Consider the following 14290-nt stretch of genomic DNA (forward strand, 5'->3'; position numbering starts at 1 on the left):
AATAACTAAGAAGCACAGATAAATATAAAACAGAGATTTATTTTGTAAAATGAAAGGAGAGTGGTTGCCCTTGCCTTTAAGTATGTTAAATTGCTTTTTTGGTCCGTTCTCAGTCAGATCCCTTTTCCTTTCTAGATTGAGCTTCTTGATTTCAAAGGAGAGGATTTATTTGAAGATGGAGGTATTATCCGAAGAATCAAACGGAAAGGAGAAGGGTATTCAAACCCAAACGAAGGAGCGACAGTAGAAAGTAAGTACTGCTGCGAGGGGGAACTGGTCCTTAAAAGTTGGGTTCCAATTATGTGGATGAAATGGAGATTTCGTTTTTAAAAATCTGTCTATAAAAATAAATATATTGAATATATATCTCTTAATAGTTTTAAATTCAACATTTATTTAGAAGTGACTTCATTTAGTAAATATTCATTCAACCTGTGTGTGCCAAGAACTGTACCAGCCTCTTCAAACTCAAAACAGTAAGTAAAAGGTAAGCCCATCCATCAAGGAATTCTTAGTCTGTGGACTCCTTGGTGTGCCAACAGCTATATTAGTTGCCTTATATATTATTCATTTATTTCTCACAATAACCTTTTGAGCTATGATTTATTATCCCTAGGTGAGAAAAGTGAGTTCAGAGAAGTTATGTAAATTACCCAAGGTTACAGAGTTACTAAATAGAGTAGTAGATTAATGCCCGTCAGGGCTATCAAACCCATTTCACTCGCTGTCATCAAGATAAAAAACAGTTCATCATTTTAGTTAGATCAAAACAGGAGAATAGTTTATTCTGTTCTGTGTCAGGAGACCTGGGTTCAAGCTCTGCTTTGTCATTTATTGAGTGACCTGAAGCTATTCCATTTTCTTCATTTGCTAATAAGTTGGATATAAGGACAGGACTGAGGACTGGATTAACTGAGCACCCTTCCACCCTCCCAGAGGGAGGTGTACACACATTGTGTGTACCACTGTGTACACTACTTGTCACTTTATACTCTAATCAGCATCTGCCCATTTCCCTAGTATACAGTGAGTGCTGGAGGACCAGAATCTTTCTTCATCTTTTTGTTTCCAGCATCACCTACAGAGCCTTACACACATTTGTTGTTCAGTAAATGCTTTCTGCATGGATAAATGTTTGCAAGGTGGCATTTACTGAGTTGAAGTACTTCAAAAAAGACAGTAGTGAGAAAACATAAAGAAATACTTCCATTAAAAAAAATCATGGGAGGGCTCCCCTGGTGGCACAGTGGTTGGGGGTCCGCCTGCCAATGCAGGGGACGTGGGTTCAATCCCTGGTCCGGGAGAGCAACTGGGCCCGTGTGCCACGGCGAGGAGTGGCCCCCGCTTGCCACAGCTGGAGGGGACCCGTGTGCAGCAGCGGGGATCCGATGCAGCCAAAGATGAATAAATAGAACAAATAAATTAAAAAAAAATTTTTTTTAAGTTATAAAAAAAAAAAATCAAGGGAATTCCCTGGTGGTCCAATGGTTAGGACTCGGCACTTTTACTGCTATGGCCCGGGTTCAGTCCCTGGTTGGGGAACTAAGATTTTGTAAGCCGCGTGGCGCAGCCAAAAAAACTTTTTAAATTTTAAAAAGAAAGAAAGAAATACTTCCCTTAAAAATATCAAATCACTGGGCTTCCCTGGTGACGCAGTGGTTAAGAATCTGCCTGCCAATGCAGGGGACACGGGTTCCAACCCTGGTTCAGGAAGTTCCCACATGCCATGGAGCAACTAAGCCAGTGTGCCACAACTACTGAGCCTGCGCTCTAGAGCCCACGAGCCACAGCTACTGAAGCCCGCACACCTAGAGCCCATGCTCCGCAACAAGAGAAGCCCCTGCAATGAGAAGCCTGCGTACCGCAATGAAGAGTAGCCCCCGCTCACCACAACTAGAGAAAGCCTGCGTGCAGCAACAAAGACCCAACACAGCCAAAAATAAAAATAAATAAGAAGAATTTTAAAAAAATCAAATCACTAAATAAGGATGGCAACGTGAACTGTTGATATTATCAATATAAAAGGCCTAAAGAGTTCATTTTTAAAATGCAAACTAGAATAGTTGATTTTCTCATCTTTAATGTTGCATATTGAACCACAACATTATTTTACATTCTACTTTGAACGCATGTTTCATTTCCACGAGTCTGGCAAATTAGTTCAAATTTAGTGTTTTTTTCAAATTGGAAACAGTTATAAATAGTATTACTGTTCTATTGTAGTTAAAGTGATAGTTATCACTCTTGATAAGTTTTAGAATAAATGAAGAAGCGCTCAGGTGTATAGTGTTGGAGAAATACCTGGACCAGGAGCCGGAAGATAGGGTTCAGGCTTTGGCCCACTCTAACTAGACGTTGCCTCTCTGGCATTAGCTTCTTTGCTGTCCAATGACGCAGGGGTAGATGCCTTAATTTCTAAGGTCCTACTAGCCTGAAAAATTCCTGATAGAATTCTAAATGTTTATGAAAGTTATAGGAATGATAGAAAATTCTCCTCAATATATTAACAAGCACTTAAAAATCTTGTCTATAACATGTATTTTAAATTTTTATTATGAAAATTTTCAAACATATACAGAAGTAGAGGGTTTTTTTCCCCCTGTGATACAGTGACTCCCCAGATTTAACAATTTATATATTTTAAAATTGGAGGTTTTTGTCAACTAAATTAAAAGGAAAAACTTCCCAGTTATAGGCAATACCACAAAACTACCATTGTAGAGTTAACTTTGGAGCAGGCTAAATTAAATCAAATCTTGCTTTTGGTAATATTTTCAATTGGAGTCATTTTTTTAACTTTTCATTTTGAAATAATTTTTGACTTATGGAAAAGTTGCAGAACTAGTACAGAGAATTTCCTTATATGCTTCACCCAGCTTCCCCTAATGTTGACATCTTCCTTAACCACAGTACTTTTATCAAAATCAGGAAATTAACATTGATTCAGTGCTATTAACTATTCTACAAATCTTATTTGAATTTCACCAGTTGCCACGCTGATGTCCTTTTTCAAGTCCACCATCAAATTCAGGATCAAACATTGTAATTTAGTTGTCATGTCTCCTTGTCTCCTCCAATCTGTGACAGTTGATCAGTCTTTGTGTTTTTCATGACTTTAACACTTTCGAAGTTAAAGTTAAGTAATTGAAGGCCAATTATTGTAGAATATCCCTCCATTTGGGTTGGTTTGATGTTTTCCCCTGATTAGATTGAGGCTATGCATATTTGGAAAAATACATAAGTGTTGTGCCTGTCTCAGTTCATCATTATCAGGAAGTACATGACATTGATGTCCCATTACTGTTGATGTTAACTTGGGCCACTTGGTTAAGGTGGCGTCTGCCATGTTTCTCCACTGTAAAGTTACTATTTTTCTCTCTCTAATTACTGAGTATCTCATTGGGAAGGAAATACTTGGAAACTATGCAGATAACCTCTTTTACATCACACCTTCACACACTAATTTTAGCATCCATGAATGATTTTTGTATGCAACAGTTATTACTGTGGTATTTGCCTAATGGTGATTTTTCTATGTCCACTGTTTCTTCTACATTTAATTAGAATTCTGCTGTAAGGAAGAGCTGCCTCTTCTCCCCTGTTTATTCAGTTGTTTATTTATATCAGTATTGACCCATGGATATCATTTTATTCTGTAGGTTATTATTCATTACTATTCTTATTTATTTTGTTGCTCAGATTGTCCCAGATTTGGCCATTGGAAACTCCTTCAACTTGGGTCTTTGGTCCTTTCAACATTGTTTCTTGAGCACTTTCTTACTTATGACACGACTAGATGCTTAGGGCTTATTTGGTAATTTTCCTGCCCCTGGTCTGGAATCAGCCATTCCTCCAAGGAGCTGATTCCTTTCACTGGAGAATGGTATTTAGAAATGAAGATCTGGGTGCTAGGTGTACTCATGCTATGGAATGTTATTGCTTTTAGAACCTCTTAACAGAGCTAGAAAATACATATATCTTGACATGCATATATACACATCTATGTGTACTTCTGTATAGTCTGTATATATATATTAAAAACTATGAGTACATACTGACACTTTCAATTTCAGCCCACCACAGATTTGTTTTAGCCTCCTCTCTTTGCTTCTTTGAAATTGCTTTCTCCAACAGTGAGAAACCTGGCTCTCATTATCCACAGTATATTTATTTATTTGCTCAATCATGGTATATACAGAAAGTAGTTTCAGAATTGCTAACCCATACCCCTGTGAAAAACAAATCTCCTGGGACTTCCCTGGTGGTCCAGTGGGTAAGACTCCATGCTCCCAGTGCAGGGGGCCTGGGTTCGACCCCTGGTCGGGGAACTAGATCCTGCACCCATGCTGCAACTAAGAGGCTGCATGCTGCAACAAAGATCCTGCATGCTGCAACTAAGACCCAGCACAGCCTAAATAAATAAATAAATATTTAAAAAAATTTTTTCCCTAAGTAGGAAATATCTGAGTGTACTTCCTTTTGTCATTAGCCTATAGCATACGTTGAAAATACTGTTTTCCAACTTAGGTTAGTTCTTTCATCCTCATTCCCTTCAGTATGGTTACGTTATTCATTTGTAATACAGTTAAGTTCATTTGTTATGTTTACCTTCCATTGGGGTTCCCCCCACACTCTGGTAGGTTTTAATTATTTATTTGTTTTTTGGGTGTATGAAACATTACCATGATTCTAGATGATACAAAAAGATATACTCAGAAGTGTTATTCCCCCCTCATCCCTACTAACCTGTTCCCATTTCCTCATTATTTCCACTCTGTTCCTTCCTACCTCCTATAGGTAACCAATCTCATTAGTTCCTGGTTTATTATTGTATTTTTTTGCAGAAATGAGCAGATACATGTATTTTTTATGTCCCCTTTTTGCATGAAGGATAATATACAATGAATAGAATTTTTACTGTATGTGAATAATCCTTTATATAATTTTATTTTTTCTGTTTCTAAATGTATTAAGAAAGGGCAACGACTAATTTTTTTATCTCTCATCTTGTTAGATTGTACTTTCCTGGGAAATTTTAGAGTAAATGGTTTATTCTTACTTTTTCTCCCAAAAGCCCTCTTTGGTTTTCTGGAACAGATCAATTTTATAAAATTTATTGTATTGTCACTTATCAAGGTTAAGGTGTCCTGCTTTCCCTCTTTGAAACCAGTTGGCTGTGTTTGGGAGGAGGACAGAAGGTTGACTCAAAAGTGGTCTCTGTCAGAAGCCAGGATCACCTTGTTCCTTTTGAAGTCTACTCAGTCTTCACTTTACTGGTTTGCCTTTTTTTGGTACCATCACCCATATATTATTAGATTCAAAACCAAGTAGAAATCCTAGAACTAAAGCCAGTTCCACAGTGAAAGAAAAACTATAGACAGTGATCATCCATTATGATATGTCATTATAGATACACAAGAGTGACCAAGTTTCTGTCATTTCTGTGTAAAGGTACAGTGAATAGCAGGGGGAGGGGGCACACAGGCTTTGGAAGTGATAGATGTGAATTTCGAATCTTGGAATCACTGCTTGATATTTTTATGACTTTAGACAAGTTACTTAATCACCTTGAGCATACAGCTTTCTCATCTGTAAAATGGGAATAATAATCTTTTACCCCCACAGATTGTTGTGACAGTTAAGGGAAGAAAGGTGCCTAATACATGGTAGACAGTTTCTTTTTTCTATAAATAAATACATTTATTTCTCTAAATAAATTTATTCCTCTAAATAAATGTTTATATCATTTATTTTGCTTCCTTTAAATAGATTTAAGGAAATAAACTTCTCTTTCTCGTATATTCTACAGCCAGTCCATCAGCAAATTATTTTGTCTCTACCAGGGTTGACCTAGAACCCATGATCAGTTTGTCTTCACTAACAGTCTTAAAAATAATTATATATCTTCTTAGTGATGTTACCTAAATCATATTTCTCCAGGATTTTTGCTGGTTTGTTTTCTGAAGAACAGAGTTATGGACTGAATCAAAAGGCTTTTATTGAATTGTGATCTTTTGCGTCCTTTTAATAATTTCTTTGGGGAAGAGAGAATTTACATTAGTTTGACAGAATTTATTCTTTCTCAAACAAATTGTGATTTTTACTCCATCAGGATCCTAATGCTTGCAAATCAATTTTTAGATTCTGTTCCAGTGTGCTTTATGTCAATTAAGATGACCATCTTGTAATTTTTATTCAGTGTTGTCCTTTTTCCATTAAAAAAAGTCACTGTGTTCTAAGGTACTCTAATTGACATTATCATGATGACTGATACTTTAGTCATCATACTTTAGCTTCATTGCCTGTAGTGGCTACATTGTTACTTTTAAGCTTTGCTTTCTTAGAAAAGCCAATCTGACATAAGGCTCTGAATAGCTACCAGCTCCTCTTCCCCCAGCTCCCATCTCTCACATCTTCTGAGTTAACTTCCGTGCTTGGAGTAGGCACATCAAAATGCTAGCTGTGTGTGACTCTCTTGCCTCACAGTGCTTTCAGCCACATCTGAATGCAAAGAATGCAGACAATCGGGAGTATTTTCAAATGTGAAAATTTCAACAGAGTGATCTGCAGGGATTCAAGTTGTTGGAGTACCTTTCCCTCTCACCTCCTTTCCCTCTGCAAATCCCACTGAAATGAGAGATGGGGAGGGGAGGGGTGGAGAATGATTTCAAAAAAGGAGGAAGAAATCCGTATTGGTGGTGGAAAATAGGAAGACTACAAGAAGTGGATCAGAAATTATGGAGAATTTCTGGAATACGTAAAGTAGATAAAATTGGACTGATGGAAACTAGACTCAGGAAACCCAACCCACAACAGGTGTAGAGAAGACCTCTGCAGAGGTACATACTGTTCTTCTCAACAAGCTTGGGCAGAACTCCAAGCTTAGTCAGCTGGTGCAAGGGAGCCAAGGCAGGCTATGGGGTAATCATCAGGGTTGTTATAAAACAATATGGAACAGCTGGGCTAGTAAGCTTGTAGTGTAGTGGTTCTCAACTTTGGCTGAATTTAGAATTACTTGGGGAGCTTTTAAAATTCTGTTGCCCAGGTCTCATCCCAGACCAGTTAAATGAGAATAACAAATCTCAAAGGATGGAACTCCAGGCAAAAGTATTTAAAAAACAAAAAACTCCCCAGGTGATTCTAGTTTGCAGCCAAGGATTGAGAATTACTACTCTAGGGCCTGGCTGTGACTTTTGCTCCCAAGCTAAAGCCAATAAGGCCAAATTTCTAAAGTAAAGTAGGTATCTGCCTCAGAAGGCTCCATGTGTTAGGACTTGGACTACAGAATGAGAACATAAGTATCTTTGAGCTTTTAAAACAGATTTGAAGGGGAAAAAAGTGAAAGCAGCTCTGCACAACAGTAAGTAAGCTGAAGTGTTTTGCTCCTGAAGTAAAACTTTTTCCTACATCACCAGTGGAAAAAGGTGTCCCCAGCCTTCCTGTGCACATGATGCTCAGCACATAGTAAATGCTCAATAAATATCTTTGGGATCTTCACCCAGAGATCTGCATGATCAGCCCACTCCTCTTGCGAAAAGGCATAACATGGAAGTATATCCAACGGCTTAGAAAAACCGTGTCAGGTAACTAAAATCACTTGCTCTTTCTGAATCCTTCCTTTATAAAGCATGACCAAACAATACAGAATCATCAGCAAATACCATGAAACGGAAGCACTGAGGTGGACTGAGAAGAAATAGAAGAGAACTTTCAAAATACTAATTAGTATCTTCAGAGATATTTAACAGGATATTAAATTCATGAGTCAGAAAAATCAGCTTCTCTGAAAAAGCAAAGAAGATAAGAAAGTATCTGGAAATTAAGAATATGATTATCAAAATTGGAACTCTGAGGAAGGGTTGAAAAGCAAAATGGACAGTCCCAGAATCTTGAATTAGTGATACGAAGGATAGTGAAGAATATCTCAGAACACAGAGGGAAGAAAAAAAAAAAAACCAAAGAGATGAAAAGCGAAAGAAAACTTAGAAGACTGGGATAATAAATCAAGGATAGACGATATGTATCTAACCAAACGTGTAATGGAAGAAGGTTTCCTAGAGAAAGATAGAAGAATCTTTTTTTTTTTAAGAATTTACCTCTCACACAGTTTTTTTTGTTTTCATTTTTTTTGGCTGCGTTGGGTCTTCATTGCTGCACCTGGGCTTTCTCTAGTTGCGGCAAGTGGGGGCTACTCTTCGTTGTGGTTCGTGAGCTTCTCATTGGGGTGGCTTCTCTTGTTGTGGAGCATGGCTCTAGGCACACAGGCTTCAGTAGTTGTGGCATGCGGGCTCAGTAGTTGTGGCTGGCGGGCTGTAGAGCACAGGTTCAGTAGCTGTGGCGCACAGGCTTAGTTGCTCCGTGGCACGTGGGATCTTCCCAGACCAATGTCCCGCACATTGGCAGGCGGATTCCTAACCACTGCGCCACCAGGGAAGCCCCAAGATAGAAGAATCTTAAGATTGAAAGGGCCAGTTGATGGTGGCACACAGGAGGAAGGAGTGCTTTTTCACCTATATACATCCTGGTGAAATTTCCCCTTCCTTCCTCCCTCCCTTCCTTCCTATTGAAGTATAATAGACTTAAAATATATTAGTTTCAGGTATACAACATAATGATTCAGTATTTTTATACATTAACAAAATGATCACCATGATAAGTCTAGTTACCATCTGTCACCTTACAAAGTTATTACAGTATTACTGACTATATTCCCTGTGCTGTACATTACATCCCCTGACATTTATTTTCTAACAAAATTTGTACCTCTTTATCTCCCTCACCTATTTCACTCATCCCCCTACCCCTCTCTCATCCCTCTGTTTGTTTCTGTATCTGTAACTCTGTTTCTGTTTTGTTATATTTGTTCATTTGTTTTTTTAGATTTTACATGTAAGTGAAATCATAGGGTATTTGTCTTAGTCTGACTTATTTCACTTAGCATAAATACCCTCTAGGTCCATCTGTGTTTTTGCAAGTGGCAAGGTTTCATTCTTTTTTTTTATGGCTGAGTAATATTCCATTGTATATATATCTGGTGAAATTTCTTAATTCCATAACTTAAAAGAAAATTTTGAACTCTTCCAGGGAGAAATAAGCTATATGCAAAGGAATGAGAATCAGAATGACATCAGACTTCTTACTTGTGACACTAAATACTAAAAGACAGTGCTTTGAGCATTGTCTGTAACTGTGAATATTTTGAACCTAAATTTCTATCCTCAGCCAAATTATCACTTAAGTATGAGAACAAAATTAACTTTGGAGTATGCAATGCAGACTTGTGCCCTTTTTGAAAAAAAATACTATAGGATATTCTAAAACATCACAAAATATAAAGCCAAGAAGTGAAGACTCAAGGCATAAGAAACAGTAGTGAGCATAAAAGTAATTTCCATAACATGACAGCTGAATTTGGATCCCTGAAATGGTAGAACTATAATGTTAAAAATAATAATTGTTTAACAGTATGGAGCTATGGTAATTAACAAAATGAGGTGCAAATGGGAAATGAAGGGAAATGAAGAGGGGAAGCAAATTGTCTAAGAAGATTTTCTTATTCAAGGAGAGATTATGCTGATTAGTTCACATTGATAAATATGTATATGTGTGTATGTATGTGTGTGTATATATATATACACATATATGTGTGTGTATATATATATACACACATACTGTTGAATGATTTGTTTAAAATTTAACATTAGGTACTAGTAAGAATAACATGTAGAACTTCCAAACGACCCTGCGTGGAGTGGGGAAGTAAAGGAACGAGGAAAGTTTGATCAATCTAGTAAAGGTAATAAAGGAAGAATAACAAGAAAACATTATGTAGGAAATCGAAAATAAGATTGTAGGAATAAAATCAGTCATGTCAGTGATTACAAAAAATGTGAATGAGATAAAGTCACCTTTTAAAGGCAGAAATTCTCATAAGGTTAACACAGTGATGATAACAAAATCTAGCTATGTGTTCTTTATAAATAAAACACCAAAGACCAACATGGTCCAAAAATTGAAAATAGAGGAAAGATTTCATGTATGCCCAGGTTGAAATCTGATAGAGCTATGAGGGTTTTTTGGGTTTTGTTTGTTTTTCACATGCTTTTGAAGTATTTATGAATGTCCTGGCAAATTTTGTCCAGTAAGAGAGAGCAGATTCTTGAAACCATTTTATTATGTATTTTCACGAAAGAATGTAGTATGGTTCTTGGGTCTAAAATGGATAGTGTTTATTCTTTCATATATTTTGGATTTATATAGCTCCTTCTAAAAAGGTATCTTCAAGTCTTCGGGTAGAGTAAAATCTTAGTAGAAAATAATCTTTTTGTTATCAAGAAATTAAGCCAGTGTGGACCGTTTATTTTGGAATAGTATTAAAAAACAAAACTCCGTATCAGTAAAGAATTTAAATAGCTCTTGGCATTTATTAAAAATAGGAGTACTGACATATTCAAAAGGGAAAATTCCTATAAATGAGTGAAAGTTACTACCATTTTCCTTAATGCCCTGTTTTCAGATTAATCATTAAATAAATATTTACTTTCTGGCCCTGAACTGTGTGTCGTACACACAGTTGTACACACTGTGAGGTACAAAATAAGATATTGCCTTTGCCTACTTTGAATTTTATTCATACTTTGACAGCTCTCTCTGTGGAGCCATTAAGTGGTTTCTTATACCAAGTTCTAAAATATGTTTAATCTGGTATAATTTACCACTAATTGCAGGAAAATAATCATAGCTAACATTCATTGAGTTCATCTCTGTCTATCCACACATAACACAGTATTTTCACATAGTAGCCACCCTGACATTAAATGAATGCATGCCAAGTATTGGGCTAAAAGCTTTAATTCAATACCTAATTTAATACTCTCAACAATTAGGAGTTAGCTGACATTATTTCCCCTGTTCTATAGATGAAGAAACTGAGCTTCAGATAATCGAAATGACCTTGCCCAAAGCCACAGTTGTTAAGTGACAGAATGGGACTGGAATCCAGTCTGGTGTAAAGAGGAGAGTGGTGAGGATTTGTATTGGTATAGAATTTATTGCTGTGTGTATGCTTCCTGTTTAGACTAAGGCATATAACCATTTGCATAAATGTTATTCTGTTCAAGTAGCCAGGTTCCACACCTGCTCTCAGTTAGCATCTGTCCCCTCAGTGCCATGAGCAGTCTTCCAGTAGTATTTGTTCATCATAGTACAAAATGGTACAGAGGAGGACAGGAGGCAGTTTGGGGGAAATTTGACCACCATGCCTGAGGGGAAGAGTTTCTCTTCTCATCACTGATTAATATGCCTCTCTTGATTTTAGAAATCCATCTCTGGATTTGCCTTTTCAGGGGGTCATTAAGATCCCACTGTCTCTTGGATGCTTTGCTCTGTTAGGCAGGAGATGCAGGCAGAGAGAAACTCCCTTGGCATGAATTAGGCAGCAGAGAAAACCCTTGCCGAGTGGGAGTAACCTGTCACAACCTGGTTTTCTCTGGCTAAATGACCAGTCTTGTCTAGTCGTAATGCCATTACAACATTCCCATTCAGATCCCCATGACCCAGTAATTGTTTTGGGAATGAGTGCAAAGCTATCAGACACCAACTACTATAATTAGAAAGGGAAAAACAGACACTTACCAGAGCTAACGTCTTTAGGCTGGAGCGTTTACAGCACTTTTTTTTTTAGGTTATGGAGCCTCTTTCTCAGTTTTGCTTCCTAAAATACAAACTATACAGTTTTCGGGTTCTTGCATTCCAGTTTTTTTCCTTACTGCAGTGCACTCTTTCCTTTTCCCCCCTATTTTAATCGGAGTACAAATTGCTGTCAGCACATCGAGTTCATGTGCCAGCCACATTCAGAACAGGGTGTTCTGTGCTCTTCAAAACAAAATTGCTCTAGGGCAGTAAGAGAACAATAAGTCAGAGCTCCAGTTTAAGTGATGTTTTGCAGCAGACCGGGCTCACTTGATGTGGTTACACTCGGATTGCGCAGCAAGGCTCGGGTAATTTGGTTCGGTTTGACTTCGTGGGGTTTGGAGGACCTCCCCCCTTTAAGTTACGTAGACTTTAAGTCAAGAGAAAATGTTGTCCCTTTTTAACTTGTGTATTTCTTTCTCTTCCCAAAAAAACCCTAAGTAGAAGCATCCTGTATGTACTTTTATTCTCTTTGGGCACGTCATAGATCATTTACTTCCCGTAAATCATGCTGGTTGGAATTAGCAACAGACCTCCTGAGCCCTAGAGGCCAAGCTCCCAGTGAGTCATGATGGTTATTATTAAATATTTATTAAATGAGTTTTTGCACTAAGCGATACAAGGTCAAAAGCAACCACAGGTCTTCCACAGCCAGAGCTGCCATGGTTTTCTTTGGTAGCAGTTATCGAGACAATTAAAAAAAAATTGGATCTATAGGAGCCAGGCATGTCTGCATCTGTCACCATGATGGAGGTCCCTGCTGCAGCAGTCGGCTCCAAGGTGGGGTGGAGTTCTTGTCAGCTGTCTTATAGAACTTGTCACACCAGTGTTCCAATTTTAGAAACCAGTTAATCTAGCGAGAGTGTTTGCTACTTGTAGATGTAAAGAATCAATGGACTGTACTCCCTGAGGCTGTGATACCTCCTCTTGCTCTGACATTCCAGATAATGTCAGTATTAAAAGGTTTTATATATACACGTAAAGACTGCCGTGTGTGTGCACGCACGCATGCGTATCAGTTTATCAATTTAAGATTCTGTGGTACTGTAGGTAGTGCTTATTCAGGTTCAACTTAAAAGAGATTTAATAGAAAAAAAAGATTGGTCCCTATATAAGGTAGTAAGTATTTATAAGAGTTATTGCAAATATTTCCCTATTAGGTGGCCAAAAACATTGGTTTTACCATATATTGTTTCTCATAGAGAGACCGGCTGCAGTGAACTTTTTTTTTTGTTTTCTTAATTATGCCTTCATTATACTTTGACTTGAACTTTTTTTTTTGCTTGCTTGCTTGCTAGACTTATCTTTCCCAACATGTTTATTAGTAGCCAATCTTTTCTTTCCCTAATATGAAGGGTTATCACATGTAAAGAGAACTTCTGAAATTATTTATATAATTGTAATATCAAGTATATGCATCAAGCTGAAAAACCAGCCTAGGAAACTGACACACAGGCAGGAATCCTCCACAGAGTCTCTGGATTTCCTGTTTTGAAAACACATTCAAACTTGATCAACCAAAAACCACAACGAATGTACTGATAGTTTCCTCCCCCACTAAATGTACTCTCCGTCAGGGAGGAAAACACTTCTAACAATAAACCTCACTCAAAAAGATCTGTCAACTAAGTTGTGAGCTACTAGGATAATAAATCTCAATGCTTGAGAGAGATATTCTCTAATATGTGGGCTGAAACTCACTTTGCTCAGCAAATCTTTTTTCATGAAAAGTGTCATCACATTAGTCTAAATTAAATTTCTTGGGCAGATTTAAAAATATTTAAGAACACAAATTTTCAAACTCTCAAATTCTTTAGAAACACCAGCTTTTTTTTTTTTTTTTTTTTTTTTTTAATTAATTTATTTATTTATTTTTGGCTGTGTTGGGTCTTCGTTTCTGTGCAAGGGCTTTCTCTAGTTGCGGCAAGTGGGGGCCACTCTTAATCGCGGTGCGCGGGCCTCTCACTATCGCGGCCTCTCTTGTTGGGAGCACAAGTTCCAGACGCGCAGGCTCAGTAGTTGTGGCTCACGGGCCTAGTTGCTCCGCGGCATGTAGGATCTTCCCAGACCAGGGCTTGAACCCATGTCCCCTGCATTAGCAGGCAGATTCTCAACCACTGCGCCACCAGGGAAGCCCGAAACACCAGCTTTTAACTCCAGTAAAAAAAATATCTTAAGCCTAGGATTCCTTGCAGAACCTCTCTAGTGTGTACGTATTTGAAAATAATAAAGTTGAATTTATTTTGAAACTATTTCCAATTCAAAAGAACTTTCACTGTGCTGCAAGCTAAGCTGTATTTTATCTAGAACATTCCAAAAGTGAGTTAATAGAGAGTCATGTGCATTTATGAGTATGGGACATAGAACAAAATTTCTGTATGCCAGCTCCACCCTGAGAGCCAGTCTAGCTCTTGCCCCTGTTTAGAAGGTCTGACTCGAGAGTCAGGCCTTCTCTAGTTCTGCCCAAGTGTCTTCGACTCCACCCTATGTCTGCAACGGGAACAAATCGGGGTGGTATTAATCCTAGTGACTTAGAAAACGGTAGAGAACTTCAAAGCATAAATGTCCATGTGACATTTCGGCCCCTAGTGTCTATGCC

General features: G+C 37.8%; 1 protein-coding gene across 9 annotated transcripts in view; it reads left to right on the forward strand.

The window, feature by feature from the left end:
- The window catches only part of FKBP5 (FKBP prolyl isomerase 5), a 100546-nt gene that overhangs the window by 65212 nt on the left and 21044 nt on the right, over positions 1 to 14290 (forward strand). For all 9 annotated transcript variants that reach the window (XM_036870335.1, XM_036870332.1, XM_036870333.1 and 6 more), the window contains one exon: positions 136 to 250. In XM_036870335.1, coding sequence (XP_036726230.1) covers positions 136 to 250 — 115 coding nt within the window. The remainder of the gene's footprint in view (positions 1 to 135; positions 251 to 14290) is intronic.

This window comes from Balaenoptera musculus, chromosome 11 (genome assembly GCF_009873245.2).
Source record: "Balaenoptera musculus isolate JJ_BM4_2016_0621 chromosome 11, mBalMus1.pri.v3, whole genome shotgun sequence".
NCBI lineage: Eukaryota > Metazoa > Chordata > Mammalia > Artiodactyla > Balaenopteridae > Balaenoptera > Balaenoptera musculus.